General features: G+C 42.9%; 2 protein-coding genes across 18 annotated transcripts in view; both read left to right on the forward strand.

Annotated features, from left to right (window-relative positions):
- shtn3 (shootin 3) overlaps nucleotides 1-9427 on the forward strand; it is a 32144-nt gene extending 22717 nt beyond the window's left edge. For 10 of the 17 annotated variants that reach the window (XM_076890153.1, XM_076890195.1, XM_076890158.1 and 7 more), the window contains 9 exons: nucleotides 767-920; nucleotides 2698-2872; nucleotides 3177-3247; nucleotides 3428-3534; nucleotides 4440-4454; nucleotides 4739-4801; nucleotides 5651-5780; nucleotides 6535-6808; nucleotides 7117-9427. In XM_076890153.1, coding sequence (XP_076746268.1) covers nucleotides 767-920; nucleotides 2698-2872; nucleotides 3177-3247; nucleotides 3428-3534; nucleotides 4440-4454; nucleotides 4739-4801; nucleotides 5651-5780; nucleotides 6535-6808; nucleotides 7117-7231 — 1104 coding nt within the window. In that variant the 3' untranslated portion in view covers nucleotides 7232-9427. The remainder of the gene's footprint in view (nucleotides 1-766; nucleotides 921-2697; nucleotides 2873-3176; nucleotides 3248-3427; nucleotides 3535-4439; nucleotides 4455-4738; nucleotides 4802-5650; nucleotides 5781-6534; nucleotides 6809-7116) is intronic. The other 7 variants (XM_076890164.1, XM_076890166.1, XM_076890163.1 and 4 more) reach the window with 7 other exon arrangements.
- A 1223-nt stretch (nucleotides 9428-10650) lies between these two features.
- On the forward strand, nucleotides 10651-14230 carry thoc3 (THO complex 3). The gene is made up of 6 exons (XM_004552055.3): nucleotides 10651-10881; nucleotides 11432-11588; nucleotides 12641-12845; nucleotides 13273-13434; nucleotides 13621-13721; nucleotides 13814-14230. Exons 1-6 carry the CDS (start codon nucleotides 10702-10704, stop codon nucleotides 13975-13977), a joined length of 969 nt encoding a protein of 322 aa, XP_004552112.1. The 5' UTR covers nucleotides 10651-10701; the 3' UTR covers nucleotides 13978-14230.
- The last annotated feature ends 360 nt before the right edge of the window (nucleotides 14231-14590 follow it).

A 14590-nucleotide genomic window follows, 5' to 3' on the forward strand; every position in this document is an offset into this window, starting at 1 on the left:
GTATAATAACTCAGGTGGTTGGTGACATTCTGCAGGTATCATAGTGTTATGGTTCAAAATATTGGGGATGGAGACGAGAAAAAACCACAATAACAACACTGGTCCGGCCGGGTTAAGTCAAACGATGATTTTAATGAACACACGCGTGGGAGATGGACACCGTATGCAGACAGCCTCAGATCTCAAAATGGTGGAGCATTGCTCAAACTCTTATAGCCTCTGGTTCTCCCACCTTATCATAAAAGCCTAAACATTCACATGCTTTCTCTCACACAGCGCCTAAGCTACGACCTTGGCTCCCTGTTTATCTGCTCCTGCTGAGATGGGGCAGAAAACTCCAGTATATTCTGTTCTCTTCTAATCAGACAAATAAGGCGATGACTCTCTGCAAACAGTATTTCTTATAACATCATAAAACAATATCATTCATCCACAATAAATCAGCAGTCTAATGTAATGCAAATCAGTTTAACGAATGCAATAGTTATCAGCTTCTTCTAATTCAGGAGAATACTGCAAACTAAAACTACATAATAATTCACAATCTTTAATTAGGGGTATAACATGGCATAAAATAATATTATAATCTAACAATAGGTGAAGCTGGTCCTTTACTTTTTAGTTATTCCTTGATGAGATGCGGTGGTCATGTGATTTAATGGGTCTGATGGCCTTTCATCCAGTGCTGCATGCTTGGAAAGCCTTCAGTCTGGTAACGGTGCTTCTGTGTAGCTTGTTCTGAATCATGTGCTACGCCTGTGTGTAGGTGCAGAACCTGGAGGAACAGCTGGAGCAGAACCGTGTGAAGACACAGCTAGAGGCTCTGCAGAGGCAGCTGGAGCTGCTGGAGGTGGACAAGAAGGAGGCGGAGGGACGACTGGAGCAGGCACTGAAGAAGAACGAGGAGCTGGAGGAAAAAGGTGGGTGGAGGTGGAGACGCACACACATTAAGAGTGTCCCATAGAGAATATATACAGGAGGTGCACTTCACCAAGTCCTCAGGTGAGCATTAAAATAGAAGTTTAACATTAAAAGGAGACAGGAGACACACAGCATAGCAACAGAAAAAAACTATCTGTGATTGGCTGGCAAGAGTCTGCCTAAACAAACTGAGTGTAACACAGTGAAGTAGGTTGTTGCTTTTGTAGGAAGACGTGATGAAGCTAAAGATAGAACAAACACTTCCTCTCAGACCTGTGGGCGCGTCTCTTCTTTCAAAGGACAGAATAATATTTCAGCTGCATGAAAACTGGAGTCCTGTTAAAACTGGGATCAGTGAAGCCTCATGCTGCTACATGTTATTTATGCACCAATACTTTTCCAGCCAATGTGGCATGTGTCAATTGACCCAGTTTTAGTGCTCAGATCAAGCTGCACCAGAATCAGACCGCTTCAACCTTCTGTTTTCCATTTTTGTTCCTAATAAAATGGACGTGCTGATGAATATGCAGAGGATTAGCAGGGGTGGACTCAATAACTCTGCACACCCACAGATTCCTCATTTTGTCAGCTGACCTTATGTGTTGATTAAAACTTTAATATCATTGTGAGCCTAGTATAGAACACTGGAGGTGAAGGGAGGCTGTATTTACTGAATTGTGCCCACTGTGATCTTCTGGAATGAAAGTTTTCCACATTATAGATGAAAAAATTTGTTAAAATAAGAAAAGGGAATAACATACAGCAGCAGGCAGGCTGAATGGTAATCTGAGGCACCCATCAGGTCCCACACTCTGACATACAGAGAAAGACCCCACAGCTTTTAAACACAGAAGCAGGTGCCATGAGATGAGGTTCAGATAATTCTTGTATTCAAGTAAAATGTCACAAACTCACTGAAGCTGAATATGAGAGACAATAATACAAATATTAACTGTTTAAGTCTGGTTTAACTCATGTTTTTGTCTGACCTGCTCCCTGACTGGCTTTTATATTCATCCTCCATCTTTCCTTTGGACCGGGCAGCTTGTCTGTGTCTGTGTAGAGAAGCAGGTGGATGCTGCTGAAAGAGACGGACAGTCTGTGGGTGAGAGTCCTGCCTGCTGAGAGGATCCTGGGAGTTAATCAGCTCATTCCTGCTCTTTATGATATCACTGTTCAAGCTCACAGCAGGTCAACACGGCTGTGAGTCCACCGAGGGTTAGGTTAACTGCTCGGTCCCTAATGCAGTTAGCAAAGTAATCAATAATTTCTATGTTAGCTTTGAGTCTCTTTCAAGCACTTTTTCCTGAATCTTCTACAGACGAGGAGCAAGTAAACGAACTGCAGCAGACTGATTAATGAGAAATAATCTACATTTATAATTCACATTAAGCAAAACTAAGTAAAAATAAAATATCCATGGTACAGTCAATGTTTTACGGTTTTTAGTGATTTTCTATTGTAGTATAATGTGAGGAGGAAACAGCTGACCCGACGGCTGATTAAATAAGAGGGTTACAGGTCTCGGTGCTTCGTGGCTCCTGTGTTTATTCCTCTGCTGATGCAGAAAGAAACAGGATGACTCCAGCCTCACAACACTGTCTGATACTCGTAAATGGGTCACATGATGTCAGGGCTAAAACCAGCAACCAATGACAACGGTTAAAAACATGACCAGATCCTGCTCTCTGAGTTTAGGAAGGAGCTTCAATGAAAGAAAATCATCATTCCAGCAGCTGAGAGGATTTTTAACCGCTCACGTTTTCTCCTCTCCAGTTCACGAGCTCCAGGAGGCCCAGAAAAAAATCGCCATGACAACCAGCACAGACCCTCCTCCTCCTGCACCTGGGGTCGCGCCGCCTCCCGCCCCTCCTCCACAGCCACCGCCACCCCCTCCTCCTCCCCCTCCCCCTCCACCTCCGCCTCCGCCCTCCAGATGTAACCCCCTCAGGTGAGAGACCAGCGTTTGTCTCGGCCAATCAGAAAGTCTGGCTGCCAGTGAGGGCAAACACATGAATAAATAAATAAATATTAAGAGAAGGACTTAAAATCACGTATTTATTTTCCCGTATCTGATACTGAGAGTAACAACAATCTGATAAAAAGCTGATATGGATTTTCTTTCATATGTGAGATAAACATGTCGCTGAAGCTGTAATAGGAAGTAAATTTGACTATTTGCACATAAGTCTGACCTCGTGATTTTTCTTTTGTTTCTTGGTTTTTCATTTTGAATCATTTTGCCTGTTTCTCAGCTCTCTGATAGCCATCATGAGGAAATCTTCCAAAGGTTCCAAAGCCTCCGTGAAGGCTGAGCAGCCTCCTGGTGGGTTTCACCACACTGTTTTATATTCATGTATTGATAGACAGAATGTTATTGTTATTATTTATCATGATTGTTATGGTCAGCAGCGTGTTCTCAGCCAAAGCCAGCCTCAGAAATAAATGATAACGCTACGTTAATCCAGTAGGTGTAATTTGGGTTTGTCTCCCTCTGGCTGTCCAGCTGCTGCTGAAGGTGTGGATGACGTGAAAGTGAAGGCAGTGAACGAGATGATGGAGCGGATCAAACATGGCGTCGTCCTGCGGCCCGTCAAGAGTCAGGACACCAAGGTGAGACGGAGCACTGCACGCTGAGAGGCGTAACCCTAACCCTTTTTTTTCACAGCTAAATTTGAAAAACAAGGACACGACTGGAGTTACGAGTGCAGATGTGAACTCCAGTTTAAACCAGTAAATGTGCTGAGCTGCATTTCCAGCATGACGAGGCACAGACATGCGTCACCTGTCAGGAATAACAGGCGTTTGTGTGTCTTTGCGGTCGACCTGCCTCCGTTTCTGTCACTTGTTTTCTTCTCTTTGTTGTTGTTTTGTGTCCTTTGTGTGTCTCTTCTTTAGTCTTATATGAAGCCAACGACGAAGCTTGGGTCATTGTTGTTGGGGCTTTTGTCTCTGTGGGTATTTTTAGAAACACTGACACCCCTCCATTGATTCCCAAATATATAAATGGATGTAGAAACACCTGAGCTTGATCTATCAGCTGGTAAAGGCTGTGAGGTGAAGTCTCTGACAGGAACCACATATAATCTGATCGTTCATTTTTTTTATCATTTCCTGCTCACTTTAATATGTAAAGAAAAAAGATCACAGTATTTACTATAGTGTATTTTAATGCTCCAGAATGTGAGTGAAGCATACACTCTATAAGAAGACGCATTTGCTCATCACCATTTTAAACTAATTGTCAAACGGGTTCTTTTGTTGTCAGCTTCCATTGATTTGTTTTACCTTCAACAAGAGTAAGAGATTAAATGTCACAAATATGAGCTGTAAAAAATCAATCTGTACTTCCTGATTCATCCTTCCTGTTTTATCTCAGCTCGTTGTTCATGTGAAAATGAATCCGGGTGTCTGTTAATACTTTCAGGGCTGTTTTTTCTCGTGCAGTCTGAAAGCACTCTGCCTGATTACTGTCCTCTCTTTCCTCTCCATGTTTCTTCTTCTTTGTGCTGCTGCAGAGGATAGCAGTAAAAGTGAGTCAAGTCACAGTTGCTCTCTGGGCTTTCCAGAGACACACACACACACACACACACACACACACACACACACACACACTGCAGGTCCTCTTCCAGTCACTAAAACATGTCACTTTAACGTCCATTGTTAAGCACTTCATGGCCCGGACACCATGTGCCTGCTCAGTTACTAGAAGCTTCTTCCCCTTTTCCATGATTCTCTGCTAGTGAGGCTGCACAGATCTGTCGGTGGAACATGAAGGTCATGAAGGTCAAGTGTGATGTTTCTGTTTTTGCTCCAGCAGCCTCCAACCTGTGAGGAGAAACAGCAGGAGAGCGCCATGGAGGAACTGAAAGGCATCCTGGTAAAACGGGCTTATGTTGGCTTTACTGCAGCGTGTTAAATGTTGTTAAATGTGAAAAGAGAATATTCAGACAAACTGCATGGATCTTCCTGTGTACACTGGAGATGTCAAGAGGAGAAATAAGTGCATTGCCCCCTGGTGGGCGGTGCGCATCGTAAGCTCTGACCCCACGAATACGCCAGGCTTAAGATGGTGCTTGTTTCCATCAGACCTGCTGCAGGGTGTTTGAGGATTGATCTGGACGTGGTTTTCTGCGAACAGTGCCGGGTTTCTGTTTCGCTGAACCAAGTTGCTCAGAGCAGACAAAGAGCAGAGGAGGCCAGACACGGAAACAACGCAAAACATCAGATTAACTGTGAAAATACGAGAAACTGCATGAAGGATAATTCAAAACTCCCCCAGAGACAGACCTCGTGTCATTCAATACATTCAGCCCTCCCACTCGAGTGGGAGGGACACTAAACAGCCCACCAAGGAGGTTGTAGCTCTGAGCAGTTGTGTGATCCACTCTGACTCAATGTCTCAGCCTCGTGTTTCCAGCACACCCTCACGACACGTTTGGGTGCGTCGAGACTGGAGCATCTTCCCCCACCACCTGATCGTGCCGGGTGCACTTATGAACACTCTGGTGCTCAAACAAAGTTTTTGTTAAAGGCAACCTGTGACTAGCACAGAGGTCTCAGGTTCAGCTGACTGACACTGTAACAATGTCTAAATGTAGTATTTATGTTTTCTGGATCTGACAGTTAGGATTGTGCAGTAGGATCAGTTGTAGCATCGCTGGTTGGAAACAATTTGTTTTCAGATTAAAAAACTATACTTCCTGCAGTAATGTGTGTACTCCTCCAGGAGACGGTGAAGAGGAGCCCCAGCCGAGGCTCGCAGGAGTCGGGACCGTCACCTCCCGGAAAGAAGGACAGCGAGCTGGAGGTCATCCTGAGACGCCGACGCAACAAGGCGGGCGAGGCCGGCTCAGGAGGTAGCAACCTGTCACCAAGCAGCTCATCAGTGTTGCGTCAGCAGCTATTTTCATTAATTATATACAATAAAACATTTAGTCTTTAGAAATATTGAAAATCATTATCAAAAGTGCCAACAAGGACCTCAAAGAGCCGCCATAGTGTTGGTCAGGATACTGTCACTAAAAGTTCTACTATTGTTGTTTTTTACTGAAGTAAAAGTATTTAAGTATAATCAGGATAATATGAATATAAGATCTTAATAAAAGCTTAATGAACAAAAGTCGTTCCAAACTGCTGTGTCAGTTTGTGTCCAGCAGAGGGCGCACTGCGCACACAGGACAAACACTTCTGCTCTGCTTTCCTCGCATTGATTGACCCGTTTGGCAAAAAGAGCCACAACCTTCTGATTTTAAGTGTGCAGAGTATTTGAGCTGGATAAATATTCATCTACAAAACTTCTAATTTCAAAAAAAAAAAAAACAATGACACAAAGAAGAGCGAGCAGTAAGCAGTAGGATGTAGTTTGAGTAGGAGAAAAAGTTCAAGGAAGATAAAAACAGTGTTAAAAAGCAAATAAAAATAAAATAAAGATGAATAGAAATTCAATACATGCAGTCAGAGAATATAAAGCCACAGATGAAACTAACATCTACCCTCTATTATCAGACATCTGACATTCTTTCTTCTAAATAAAAGTTCTGTACCATTTTTTTAAGACAGACTCATGTAAAAACCTGCTTTTTGGTTTTTGTCTGTCTCTTTGATAACCAGATGAGGGCCGTATGAGCCACGTCTCATCTTCTGACAGCCTGAATGGAAGGCGAACCAGCAGCGACTCCGGCAAAGATCCAGAAGGGCCCGGCGGGCTGAGTGCCCCGTCTGACCCAGCAGGGCCCAGGCTTAGCCCAGAGAGACGGGGGTCGGGCTCGGGGCCAGTCGTAGCCCGAAGGAAGAGCTCGGACACGGGCAAGGAGAGGAGGTCCTGCAGCTCTCTATCTGAGAAAGAAACAGCCGAGTCTCCAGTCAGCAACGGCTGCATAAACAGGTGGAGCGACACTCATCACAAGCATGCCCTCCATCCCGTCCTAATACTTTCTGACCCGGGTGGAGACGCCATCAGTATCCCTGGAAGTTCATGTATCTAATCTAAAAACCTTTGCATGTGTAAAACAAACACAGAAAAGAATATTTGAAGTCATGCAGTCAAGAAGGAGGCTATGTAGTTAGCTGCAGTTTTAGAGTCCAGGTTCCAGCACAAGGTTGATGCTGACCTGGTCTCCACAGATTACAGTGATCGCTGCGTCTCGGCTGTTCTCGGTCTCTTACATGTTGCTTGCTGTCTCTGCTCCACAGTGTCAAGGAGGATCAAATCAAGTCAAACGGAGTCGACCATGCAGTGCCCGGTGATGATGCAGACGCCGCCCTCTGCGACAGCTCAATCAACGGCAGCGCAGACGCAGAGTGCTAGGATGGACTCTGAGTATCTTCGGTTTGTGCGTTTATTGACAAAAGAGTGATGAGATCAGATGATTTGCAGAGTGTTTGCCTTTTGTTTACTGTGTCAGATCAAAAATGGAAACGTTGACTTTGTTGTACTTTTGTATTTATGTTTTTTTTGGATTTACACTAACCGACTAACAACTCGCTCGGATGAAGATGCACAGGTAACAGAGCAGTAAGAGCTAATGCACTGGTGACTTTATGAAAAAAGCAGGGCTCAGATAAGGGGAGGTGATCAGCCATTGTAGAAACTCCAGCTGCACAAAGACCGACTGTATCTGCTGCTCCATACGTACCACATGAGGCTAACGTGCTCACATTCAATAAAACTGACACTCGGATTTTTGTAGCTACTTCTAAAAACACCAAAAAGTCTCAAAGGAGCCAAAAGAACAGCGTTAGTGCACTGTTGGCTTTTCTACAACGGCTTTTATCGGCCGCTCGCTTCTCTGATGATTTTTGACAATAAACCTGTGGATCCAGGAGGAAGGATGGGCTGCACTGTACAAGGGAAGCTGCACTATTTTTGCACAGATACTCAGTTTTCTTCAGACACTTTGACTTGTATAAAGACTGCAAAGCTTTAGGTTGATTTAGTTCTATTTGATGCACAAAGATTCTGCTCAGCGTCACTTTGTGTCATCAGCAGGAATGCGCTGTACTGTTATAGAGCCCAATTCTCTGGCTTCTCCTGCCTTGCCTCCACGTCCTGTAATTTTTCTCCTGGTTAAGTTAGACCTGTGCTGCAGCTGGCATCCTCGGCGGCGCGAGCATAACTGGTTTTTCTCTGTTTATAACCTGCAGTTGCAAATAGTGGAGAAACGCTCTTCTTCTGCTGCTTTCAAACAAACGAAACACTTTGTCATGGGTTGCTTTTGAGATGTGCACCACAGATTCTGCTGTGTTCTCCGGCAAACCAAGCAATACCAAATGTACCAACAGACAGATGATTGCAGTTTTAAAAGCGTGTTTTTTGGTAATGTGGGGATGTTAAAATCGAAGCTTCTTTTCAGACATGTTGTAGTCAATGATGAAAGCATTGGATGTTTCAGAAAGTTCCAGATGAAGTAAATGAACAGTTTAGTTTTGTTGTGCTGCTTTCAGCTTCCTGCAGCTGCCTGCAGCTCCACCTGTCAAGGCGTTTACCTGAGTATGAGCTCGGGCTGATGAAAACACCGGGTTGTCATTTTTATAGACAGGGTTTAAAAAAAACAAACGCTTCCTGCCTTCTCACACCTTTCAGTCCAGGTGTGTCGTCATAAGTCATGCAAGGTGAGAAGGGGGGAAACACAGAAGTGACATGTGACTGATATTTCAGGTTTAGAGGAACACGACACAAGCTTTTTAAAGATACATGTCACAGAAATGTTCTCAGGGTCCATGGGTCAGACCTTCATCAAACCTACTTTAGGGGCCTCAGTGAGAAAACGATGAGGAAAAATGAGCTAAGAATAGAAGTGCTTTGGAGGAATTAGGGTGCTTGTGTACTTTTTCTACCTCTCCATACACCTGCATCTAAACCTCAACATCCTGAGTTATAGTCTGTGGCGTGAAAACTCATGAGATTGTGTCATAGTCCACCAGAGATGAAATGTCTTCCTCCACTGAATCAGCACTGAGTCCAGAGACCTGTGTGCACGTGTCCTGAAACACCGCCCTTGTTCCTCACCAGAACAGTTGACTTTTATTTTGTAGGGCTTGCTGTCTTTACATCGCTTTCCTGGCACGTGCCCGCAACATTAAAACATTTTTTCACGAGTATGCAAAGACGCAAGGCACATTTATGTGACGCTTTCACTGCTTGTCATCTTTTCTTAAAACACAGAATCACATTTAAAAAGTGCATTTTGTTCCGTCCATTCGGTGTGTTTTACTCTAGTGCAAAAGGACCACACACTCGACATCAGAAGCTGCCTCAGGCCTGAATATTATGCATATTGAGGCCTTGCACAGGCCTCCGGATGGCAGGGGAGTCCCCCTGCAGATGGTGCAGGTTTTGGGTCCTCGCATCGATTGCTTAGTTGGTAACCAAGTGGCTTCTTAACCGAGGGATATACCATATTTGACAGAGATGGGGTGACTAGATATTGTGTGTGTTTGAGATATAAATGGAGTGTTGGTTTTTTTTAAACATCACTTTAAATAAATTGGAATTCAAATAAAACGAGAGATTTCTGTCTTTATTTCAACAATGAATTTGGAAACTTGCATTGGTTACATCATTGAAAGATATAATGAATGTGTGCCGAGTCAAAGATCACATGTGTGGTAATATGAACATATAGCATTACTTTGAGTGACAGCGTTACTGCCACTGAATCTTAAAGTCATAGACCAACATCTGATATATGTCAGAAAAGATGATGTAAAGTTCAAAGGGCATAAAAATCTCCCCCTGCACAATCAGTGGATTTATTTTTGTACTCAAACCTATCACGCTGTTGATGTTCACGTAGGCCTATGTGCAAAGAACTGCTGTATTTTCTTTAGAAAATGAGAGATAGTAAAGCATTTTTTTCTGCATGAATTTACAAAAGGAAGGAAAAAATTGAAGAAAATAAAAGCAAAATATTTCACAATGATTTACCTAAAAGCAGATCGTGCCACTTCTTTCCAGTTCTTCCACAAATAGTCACAAAAAAACTTTGATGTATAGATTAACCCACTTTAAACTGTATGATAAAACTCTATCAGCTGTAGCACATTAAATGCACATAGGCTGCAAACCAGACTGTTTCTAATTTGACTGATTAAACATGCAGTGTGTTGTGCATGGATTGTGTCATGTTATGCATTCCACATTATTAATAATGATAGAAACAATACAATGAAGCTGAAGTACTTTTTGTTTTCTGGGATTTAAACTGAAGATCACTGACTGAGCTCTGAACTGTTTCATATTTTACTGTCATACAGAAACGAGGATCTGACAGTTTGTAAATGATGGATGATGCTCATTCTAAATTTCTTAAATAGCCCATTTCCCCAAAGCTCAACGAAACCTGTTTAAATTCATTCATAAGGTTTATGCAGCTGAAATTTCTTCAAGGTGAAGTCTGGCTTTATGTTTTTCTTGTGTTGGTTTTAGTTGTTAGAAAATGCATATCAATTCAAATAAATGATGTCACAGTTTGAGATTTCTTATATATTCTTTTAAATGGATAACTTTAACTTTTCTGTTTCTAATTTGACTGATTAATCATTCTTATGAGCAATATCCTGCAATAATAAGGCCTTTTCATTTGATATTTAGAACGATTTAAATACTGTTGTTTTCTGAATGTATTTATGTTACAGGACGGTTACAGGACCTTTTATAAAGTTAACCGTCTGAGCAAAGTAAACAAGTGTCGGTCCCCTCCGAACCACCAGATGGCGCGCAGGCTCCCTTAAACCCACCTACAGTCGGCGGCCACTGTTGTTACGTAGGAATCCAAGATGGCGTCGCAGTATTTCCAAGAGATGCAGGAGAGCTTTAAAAATAACAACAAAAGCCGCGAATTCGCCGCTCATACGGCTAAAGTTCACTCGGTGGCGTGGAGCTGTGATGGCAGGAGGCTGGCCTCCGGGTCCTTTGATAAAACAGCGAGCGTCTTCGTGCTGGAAAAGGACCGTTTGGTGAGTCACATAGCGGCATGTTGCTAGTATGCTAGCGTTAGCCTGGTTAGCTCGCTACCGTGAATGAATGAATGTTGGACGTTAGAGAGCCGACTGTCACAAAAAACACGGCCCCCTGGATAATCCCCATCACTCAGTAATTGCCACTAACTGAACAGCCTTGTAGTTATTTAGGAATTTACGTCATTAAGCAGAAACCTATAAGCTCCGTCTGCAGCCCAGCTTTCTACTTAATTTTTTATTCATTTTAATTACGTATATGTTTACTGATTAGTATTTTATCACTGAAATGCCCAAATTGATAAACTTTCATATTTATGTAAAGAGACATGATCAAATCAGAAAGTTAAAGTCACAGCCCTCAAGTTTAAATTATAACTTGAGGGATGCTAATTTTTTTTCCCTTTCCACAAAGTGTGGTATGCAAGATAATCTGAGTCATATTTCTAAGAGAAAACTTTACAGGTGATCGTCTTGCTGGGCTGCTTGTGGATGTGCTCTGTAAAGTGGCACACGATGGATGCCTGATACATGTGATGTTTGTCTGCAGGTGAAAGAGAACAACTACAGAGGTCACAGTGACAGCGTGGATCAGCTCTGCTGGCATCCCACCAACCCGGATCTGTTTGTCACGGCGTCCGGAGACAAAACCATCCGCATCTGGGATGTACGCACCACCAAATGCATCGCCACTGTCAACACGAAGGGTAGGCTCTTGGTTTTTGTGGCGAACAGAGTCAGCAGCTAGTACTGACCTCAGGTTGCTGCTGTTTGCCTGCATTTTCTCTTTGGGAGTTATTGTAGCTGATAGAAGCTGACTGATTCAGGTAACTGACTGGGATCCTTTATGACCCCATCTGTATATTTATGTCAGTTTGTTAACATTGTAGAGTCTGATTTGATTGTAATTGGGCATTTACTATTGACAGTTGAAGATTTTAGATTAAGATTAAAAGTAATCCTAAGTATTTTTGAGTGCTTATGCTCAAAGGCTTTGAAAGATTCCACTTCTTTAAACCGGATGTTCGTTCAGCATGAAACAAAATCATGAAAATAGCAAACAGTCCGAGTATGATGACATCATCCAAATTTGTTAATCAGAACGTTACAGAGTCACCTGTTCATGGTGAATTCATGAGTCCGTACCTGCTGATTCATTTTTTCCAGGTGGTTTCTCCCGGGAAGCTTCTGTAATTTGAACATCCTTCAAATCTCATTAAAAATAATTGTCATACAGACTTCTGTAAGGCTTGTTTGTCTGATGTTATCCTCTAAACACACAGCTTGCATTAATGCTGAATGAGCTACCTGCGCTCTTAGCTGCAGCGCTGCTTACTGTGACTAGATGGTGAAGAGACTCTTGAAAAGACACTGACATAAACCATTGTGAGTTATAGACTTCAGTAAAGCGCCAAAGATGTTTAGTGAGTCGAGCTTCCCAGATTATGAAGTCATAAGTAAAGCATAGTAAAATACAATTATTCCTTCATTCATGGTTACATTAGACAGCGAGTTGTAACCAGTTCTTTGAACAAACAACGTCTCTGTGCAGCTGGTCAGCCCCCAAAAATTTAAATGAATACAAAAAACCTTCTGGTTATTCAAAGATACAATAGTCTCACCGTCTGAGGAAAGTCTGCTGGGATGATAGCGGGCACTTTTGTATCGGTCATTCAAAATGCCCACCCGTACAGGAGTCATGACCCTTCTTTAAACCTCGCTCATCACTGTGTCATCAAAACTGAATCTTTGTCTAAAGGTGAAAACATCAACATCTGCTGGAGCCCGGATGGTCAAACCATTGCCGTGGGGAACAAAGATGACGTGGTGACTTTCATCGATGCCAAGACGCACCGCTCCAAGGCAGAAGAGCAGTTCAAGTTTGAGGTGAATGAGATCTCGTGGAACAACGACAACGACATGTTCTTCCTCACCAACGGAAACGGCTGCATCAATATTCTGAGGTACGGAGCAGATTTCTGCTCACGTTCATTCCTGACATGCATGTTCATGAAAAGCTGAGCGTCATGTTCTCCGTCGCTTCTCACACACCAACACAGGCTAGCTGCTGAGTGAAAGTGTACAACTAAAGGTTGGGGAGTTTGATTTTTCTTTTTTCAAATCAAGGTGAGAAAATGTCAACAAGCTGATCCCAGAGCTGGCTGGAATGGTCGCCACTTCATTGTGATTTGGCTTTAAAATGTGTTTTTGCATTATTATAAAACAGAGGAACTTTTCTATCTGCTCCTAATTCTGTCTTTGAAATGAACACGCAAACACTGCAGGTCAACAATAACTAAAGGTCTGAAGGTATTTTACACTGACTCACGTTTTTCCTGACCTGTGCACGAGCCACGTGGACTCCTCTGAAACACCTGGGTTTTTTCGCAGTTATCCAGAGTTGAAGCCCATCCAGTCTATCAATGCCCACCCGTCCAACTGCATCTGCATCAAGTTTGACCCCACAGGGAAGTACTTTGCCACAGGAAGTGCTGATGCGTTGGTCAGCCTGTGGGACGTGGAGGAGCTGGTGTGTGTCCGCTGCTTCTCCAGGTCAGAGACGGTTTATTTTCAGAGTTTTAGGTTTCATGAGATAATTACAGTAATGGTCTTTTAAAAAAATAAATAAAAACACATCATGGATCACATCTTTATCGTGGAATAGAAATGTGCCGTTATGACTCTAAGGTTATTCTGGATCTCAGAGAGTTTCTTTCTTTTATCGCTCTGATGGTGCAGACTGGACTGGCCAGTGAGGACTCTGAGCTTCAGCCACGATGGCAAGATGCTAGCCTCGGCCTCCGAGGATCACTTCATAGACATCGCTGAGGTGGAAACGGGTCAGTGAGACAGTTTGGAGCTGTAAATTTGAAATATATATATTTTTTTACTAAGCATTAAACACATTCTCCGTCTTCTCCTCGTGTTGTAGGAGAGAAGCTTTGGGAAGTTCAGTGTGACTCTCCAACCTTCACAGTCGCCTGGCACCCAAAGAGGCCCCTGCTGGCCTACGCCTGCGATGACAAGGAGGGCAAGTACGACAACAACCGGGAGGCGGGCACCGTCAAACTGTTTGGCCTCCCCAACGACTCCTGAGGTCATTTCTGCGTTCAGACTTGTTTAGCTTGAACTCTGTGAGCGAAACCTGCCAAGGATGGAAGTAGAGAGTCTTCTCCAGCACCGAGCGCGATCCTAAAGCAGCAGTAGCCTTTTCCCACCAGCAGATGGTGCTGCTTTCCTAGCGCTTCCTTTACAAACTTAACTCCATTCCTCATTTGTGTACATGAATAAAAATGTGCTGTAAGATACTGTTTGTATGTAAAATAAAGTGTTTTGATATTAAAGCTGCTCTCTGTCTATAAGTCTTTTGTTTTGAGCTCTGATAGCTGAACTTGTGATTATAGTTCAAATATGAAAATGATGAAAGCCTCGGAGGTGTGCGTTAGTTTATTAAGCTTCATTATTTTTATTTGACTTTAGACACTGGATGTTGACTCATCATATCCTTCCTGCAGCCTGTAGGTATACACCAGGTAGGTGTACCAGATAAGAGGAGATGCACCTGTACCCTGTATGAGTACACAGACACACTCAAGCCAAGAAAATCAATTCGCTTTTGCCTTCAAGTCAAAGACTGATTCACTGCTTTTATTACATGTCCACTGTTCCTAAATAGTTCATTTTTATTTCTACATTATAAGACCTTTTA

This window comes from Maylandia zebra, linkage group LG2, assembly GCF_041146795.1.
Source record: "Maylandia zebra isolate NMK-2024a linkage group LG2, Mzebra_GT3a, whole genome shotgun sequence".
NCBI classification, from domain to species: Eukaryota; Metazoa; Chordata; class Actinopteri; order Cichliformes; family Cichlidae; genus Maylandia; species Maylandia zebra.

Bases quoted from the DNA above. Each gene is read 5' to 3' on its own strand.
- thoc3 (XM_004552055.3), top strand. From the start codon at position 10,702: ATGGCGTCGCAGTATTTCCAAGAGATGCAGGAGAGCTTTAAAAATAAC. The intron at 10,882-11,431 runs GTGAGTCACATA...GTTTGTCTGCAG, and splicing joins TGCTGGAAAAGGACCGTTTG to GTGAAAGAGAACAACTACAG. The intron at 13,435-13,620 runs GTCAGAGACGGT...CTGATGGTGCAG, and splicing joins TGTGTCCGCTGCTTCTCCAG to ACTGGACTGGCCAGTGAGGA.